Below are 6,610 nucleotides of genomic sequence, written 5' to 3' on the forward strand. Positions count from 1 at the left end.
TGTTTTCAGAAGGTATGAATATGTGAAATTTTATGGAATATAAAAATTAAAATATTTTTGAAAAAGGACATAGGTGTGGCTGGATGGATAAGAAAACAAGACCCTTGCATATGCTGCCTACAAGACTCACTTCAGATTGAAAGGCACACACAGACTGAAAGTAAAGGGATAGAAAAAGATGTTTCATGAGAATGGAATTTTTTTTAAAAGATGGAGTAGCAATACTTATAACAGACAAAATAAACTTTAAAACAAAGGCTAAAACAAAAGATATAGAAGGACCCAGTAATTCCACTTCTGCATATTTATACAAAGAAACCCAAAACGCTACTTCAAAGGGACATGTGCATCCATATGTTCACTGCAGCTTTACTTACAACAGCCAAGATAAGGAAGCAACCTTGGGTGTCCATCAATGGATGAATAAATAAAGAAATGGTGGTACATATATACAATGAAATATTACTCAGCCATAAAAAGGAATGGTATCTTGCCATCTGCAACAACATGGATGGACCTAGAGGGTATTATGCTGAGTGGAGTAAGTCAGAAAAAGACAAATTCCATTATGATTTCACTTATATGTGAAATCTAAAGAACAAGATAAAAGAAAAAAACAAAACAGAAACAAACTCATAGATACAGAGAACATTTTGATGGTTGCCAGATGGGAGGGGTATTGGGAGGTGAAAATGGGAAGGGATTAAGAAGTACAAATTAGTAGTTACAAAGTAGTCATGGGGATGTAAAGTAAGGCACAGGGAACATAGTCACTAATATTGTAATAATTGTATGGTGTCAGATGGATACTAGATTTATGGCGGTTATCACCTTGTAAGTTATATAAATGTCTTATCACTATGGTGTACACCTGAAACTAATATAATATCATATGTCAACTGTAATTAATTGAAAAATTTTAAAGATTAAATTTCTCTTATAATGCACAAGTGAATCTAAAGAAATGTCGTTGTTTCAGACAATGAATCTATAGGATAGTCAGATTCATAAAAGGGAGTAATGGAGAAGAATGCAACCACATTTTTGCCTCTTTTCCACAAATCCAAGCCTCTCTTCCAAATCTTGGTTTCACGCCCACTTCCTCCATTAAGTGATCAATATGAATTTCTTCCTCTCTACTATAGTTTTCAAGTAAAGGAGAAGGAGAAGGAGGAGAGGAAGAAGGAAAAAGAGGGGGAGACGGAGAAGGAGGAGGAAGAGAAGGAGAAAGAGAAAGAGAGAAAGGGAGAAAGAGCTCAAGTGTGTAAAGAAATCAACAATGTGATCCATTAAGGTGACATTAGTGATGGCCATTTGCTTTAACCCTAGAATCTCAAAGGACATTTATCTTTAGTTGGTTCTCTTAGGTTTACCTGTGTTTTGGAAACCATGTCTCTTAAGTTAAGAGTCTCTGCTGAAATACCATGATGCCAAAGCCAAGGAAATGAAATCCCTTTAGAATCAATGGAAAACTTTAACTTTGCCCTGAGGCTAACATAATTATTGTGACTTGACCTATGGGCAAAGAGAGTATCCTAGATTTACATAATTTATTCCCAAATGTTTTAAAGACCAATATTATTATTCTTAATTTCTCTAAAAACAAGTAACATCAGGTGGTCAACCAGCTATTATAAAATGTTTGTCCGTGAACTCAAAATATGAAGACTGATTTCTAATTTATTTAAAGCATTAAAATGCAAAAATATACCTTTCCTTAAAGTACTTCAGCATTTTAAATTGGTTTTTGCATCTCATCCACCTATTTTCTTGGTTTGTCTCTAAATTGAAGACATTATGGAAAGTTATAATGAGACACTGTGCAGTGGATCATTCTGTCCTATTCTGAGTTCAGATGTATCACTGTCTTAGTAAATATACAGGTAAGGCTATAAATGACTCTATAAAATAATTCTGGGATGTAAAGTAAAATTGATTTCTAATTCAGTTGAATATTTATTTCACATTGGGGGAGGGAGAATGAGTTTTCACTAATTATTCTGATCCAGTATCTTCTATATAAAATTGTGATTTTTGAAAACTAAAGCAGAGTTCATATGGTATTTTCAGTTGATTTATCATTAGGCATTTCTAAAATAATGATAAAAAAGCTGGCTTTATTAAACTTTTCCAAAATACTATAATTCTAAAAGATATTTTTAAAATTTTATAGACCTAACATATACAGGTCAAACTTATTTTATTCACTTGATTACAACCTGCTAGTAATAAGACTCCAGAAAATCTTATCATACTATTTGAGTAAATAGAAAAACAGTATATTAAATTCAGTGTAGCCAATGATAATAAACAGAAAAAAAAACTAATCAAAATATGTTTTTAAAACAATGTACTTCGATTAACCATTGTAGGCTCTTCCTCAAAATTGTCTATCCGAAAAATGATGAGGCCAAATGCTTTTAGTAATTTCTGGAAGAAATGATTTTGGCATTCTTTAAAACCCATTTCTTGTAATATTATGGTTGCTATAAATGTGGGTGATCATTGAATTTCAACAAATATATGGTAGATGAGGAGTAAATAAGAGTGTTTAAATGAATTTTGAGATTATCATGCTACATGAAATAATTCAGACAGAAAAAGTTGAGAACCATATGACTTCACTTATATGTGGGATATAAAACTGAAAGCAACAAACTAACAAGACAAAGAAACAAAAACTCATAGAAACAGACAACAGTTTAGTGGTTACCAGAGGATAAGCAGGGAGGGGGTGATAGAGGAGGATAAAGGGGGTCAAATGTATAATGACAGAAGCAGAATTGACTCTGGGCGGTGAACACACAGTGCAATACATAGATTATGTATTATAGAATCATACACTTGATACTTATATAATTTTACTAATCAATGTCATCCCAATAAATTTAATAAAAAATTAATAATTACAATAAATAAATAAATGTAAATAATCTTATAATAAATGCAGAACCTCCATGGAATTCACCAAAAATAAGGACATTAGCTTCTATACAAGTTTGAAAGAGTATAAGATAGGTATTTACCATGAGGAATGCAAACCCTGAGAATGGAGACTTGATCACCAAACTCATGATAATAGACCTGTATGTAGGACACTTAAAACAAGAGACAGAAAATATTAGGGTAAATGGATAATTAAGAGTAATAATTTCCTGGGGAATATGTCATACAAATATAGGAGTAGGATCTAAAATGTGTTGAAATAAATATTAAAATATTATCAAAATGAACATATTCTTACCCTGTCTTAAAGGATGAATAAGACTTTCTTCAAAATATCCCTTCATAAACTTATTTGTGAGGGGATACTAAGCTAGAGAAACCATTTAAAAACCGCACTGTGATTTTGTGGAGTTTTTAAAATTAGACATTTAAAATGTCTAAAAGGCAATTTATTTTCAAACAACACATCAGTCCCATAGGATAGTATAATATTTAAAACTTGTTTATCTTTTTCTGTAGAAAAGGACTCCATAAGAAAAATGTCTTCTGATTTTGGAAATGTCAAAATTTGTACATCAGCACTGGATAATTCATGCAGAAAAAAAAGCTTTTCTGTGTTGGGAATTCACGCAGGCATTTCTAGACAATCCTGTGTACACAATTTGTGATAGATTTTTTTCTCACAGATTTGACCTATTGTGCATGCGTTAGTGTTCAGGGGACAGCACAAGATGACTGAAGAAGAGCTTTTTTCTTTTTGTACATGCGAAAATTAGAGGGGAGAATTAGACACGTTCTAATTTAGAATCTCCTTTCTCCATGATTTCTATCTCAGGCAAGAAGCCAGGAATGGCTAAAGAAAATCACTCCTTGACAAGTGAGTTTATCCTCTTGGGATTTGCAGATCATCCAGAGCTGAAGATCCTTCTGTTTTGGGTGTTCTTTGCTATCTATCTGATCACCATGGTGGGGAATCTTGGCCTGGTGGCATTGATTTGCATGGAGCGTCATCTTCACACGCCAATGTACATCTTTCTGGGTAACCTGGCTTTTATGGATTCTTGTTGTTCCTGTGCCATTACTCCCAAAATGTTAGAGAACTTATTTTCTGAGGACAGAATGATTTCACTCAATGAATGCATGACACAATTTTATTTTCTCTGCCTTGCTGAGACTGCAGACTGCTTTCTCCTGGCAGCAATGGCCTATGACCGCTATGTAGCCATATGCAGCCCACTGCAGTACCACACCATGATGTCAAAGAAACTCAGCATTCAGATGGTTATAGGGACCTTCATAGCTAGTAACCTGCATTCCATGATCCACGTAGGGCTTCTATTACGGTTAACTTTCTGCAGGTCTAATAGAATTGACCACTTTTTTTGTGATATTCTTCCACTCTATAGACTCTCCTGTACTGATCCTTATATCAATGAACTAATGATATATATTTTTTCAATGCCAATTCAAATCTTCACCATTGCTACTGTATTGATCTCTTATATTTGCATCCTTTTTACTGTTTTCAAAATGAAATCCAAAGAGGGGAGAGGGAAAGCATTTTCTACCTGTGCATCCCACTTCCTATCTGTCTCAATATTCTACGTATGTCTTCTCATGTATATTCGACCATTTGAAGAAGGAGATAAAGATATACCAGTGGCGATTTTTTATACAATATTAATTCCTTTATTAAACCCTTTTATTTATAGCCTGAGAAATAAGGAGGTGAAAAATGCTCTAAAAAAAGTTATGAAGAATTACAATATTCTTAAACAAACTTCATCCTCTATGGCAAACTGATTTGAATTTATTAAAATGGTTTCATAGACAAGGGACTAGAAAAAGGAAACTATTATTTACATAAAAGATTAATCTCTAAATCATTAGGCTATGTACTATGCTTGTTAAAAGATGTATGAATAAAATTTCAAAATTGTCTGGCAAATCTTAATCCAAATTCCACCATTACCAAGTAAATCAGGAGGAAACTCAATGGTAACTTTCATTATGTACCTTCATTACTTTCATAGAATTGTGTCACTCTATTGTTCCAAACTTAAATAAATCAACAGAGCATCAAAATTAAATGTTTAAATGTGTAGAAGAGTCTACCTTTGTTAACCTTGTCTAGTTAATGACAGACATTGTATATAATCCTATGTAGAGGGTTTAAAACATTTAAAATTTTGGGCAGGAGACTGAAATGATCATTTTCATTCCAAAAACTGACCTGGCAGAGACACATGTAGGTTAGTTTGGGGAAAAAGAGACTAGAAGCAAATAAAATAATTGTAGTAATCTATATTTAAAGTAATGCAGCATGACCTAAATAACACCCCAAGAATGGCGGGAATGGAATGAGAAGGATGACACACACACACATACTCGCAGAGTCACATATACATTCTGTAGAATAATTAACAATAAATTATAATAAGTTGTCTACAGTAGATTAAGATCTACTTTACCCTGAAGTATGATTAAGGTCCTTTATCTTTTTGAAGGCATCGATTATATTATGTATTATGAGATATAGGACAGCAACTTACATGGTAAACACTCAAGCATTTAAAAACGTTAATGAAGGCACCGTTGTTTTATATTTTATATTTTGAGTAAAATTGAAATTAATATTTTACATGTTTACTGGCCATTTTTACTTTTATGAATTATCTGTTCATTTTTCCTTGAAGTCTTACAGTTATTTCCTAATTTATATTTATATATAGCACTGTTTACAGAGAAAACCTATTAAACTATTGCCACTATCTGTGACAAATAATTCCTCTGTGTGTTAATAGTATTTTAATATTTGTTTGTGTTATTATAATTTATAAACATTTAAATTTGATATTCTCATATATCTAGAGGGTGCCAAAAAAAGTATACACATTTTAAGAAAGGAAAAACTGTATTAACATACGGATAACAAAAGATGAATACAAGTCATGTCTGACTTCTGCAATTACAAAAGGGGCTCAAAGTGGTTACCATCAGCATCCAGACGCTTCTGATTACAGCAAACTACTGCTTGAGCAACACTGACCAAAGCGTTAACATCTCTTAAAATGTGTATACATTTTTTTGGCACCCCAGTATATTTATCTTTGTATTACATGACCTTTTATGCTTTTTTGTTTAGAATTTCTTAATCTTAAGTCTACTATTAATCAATATTCCTTTTCTCTTTTCTTCTATCTTCTCATTCTCCTCTTTCCTTTCCTCTTCCTTTCTTCTTCTTTTTTTGATAGTTTAAATTTTTGCACTTCAATCTTGATTCTACTTGGAATTTAGTAACATATGGCATAAATTGAAGATGTAACTCTATTTGGCTTGTTTCTCCAAAAAATCATCCACAGATTAATTTAACTCAAGCATCCAAAGAGTACTTCTTTAGGAACCTGGAAAAATAATCCTAACATTTTTCTTAAAAAGTAATAATCAATAAAACAAATGGATTTGATGTATTATACATTAAAATATATGATGAAGTTCCAATAATTAAAACAATGTGGTTTTACAGAAAACAAGAAATGAACAAACTCATAGACACAGACAACAGAAGGGTGGTTACCAGAGGGAAAGGGGAAGGGGGAGATGGCAAAGAGGGGCCAAATTTATTGTGTCAGAGGGAGAGCAGGCTTTGGGTGGTGAGCACACA

At 32.6% G+C, this 6,610-nt stretch overlaps 1 protein-coding gene across 1 annotated transcript; it reads left to right on the forward strand.

Annotated features, from left to right (window-relative positions):
* Positions 1 to 3,795: 3,795 nt before the first annotated feature.
* OR5K4 (olfactory receptor family 5 subfamily K member 4) lies at positions 3,796 to 4,749 on the forward strand (the record flags this gene model as incomplete). The annotated part of the gene is made up of 1 exon (XM_081025596.1): positions 3,796 to 4,749. One exon carries the CDS (start codon positions 3,796 to 3,798, stop codon positions 4,747 to 4,749), a length of 954 nt encoding a protein of 317 aa, XP_080881722.1.
* Positions 4,750 to 6,610: the final 1,861 nt, after the last annotated feature.

This window comes from Rhinolophus hipposideros, assembly GCF_964194185.1.
Source record: "Rhinolophus hipposideros genome assembly, chromosome: 2".
NCBI classification, from domain to species: Eukaryota; Metazoa; Chordata; class Mammalia; order Chiroptera; family Rhinolophidae; genus Rhinolophus; species Rhinolophus hipposideros.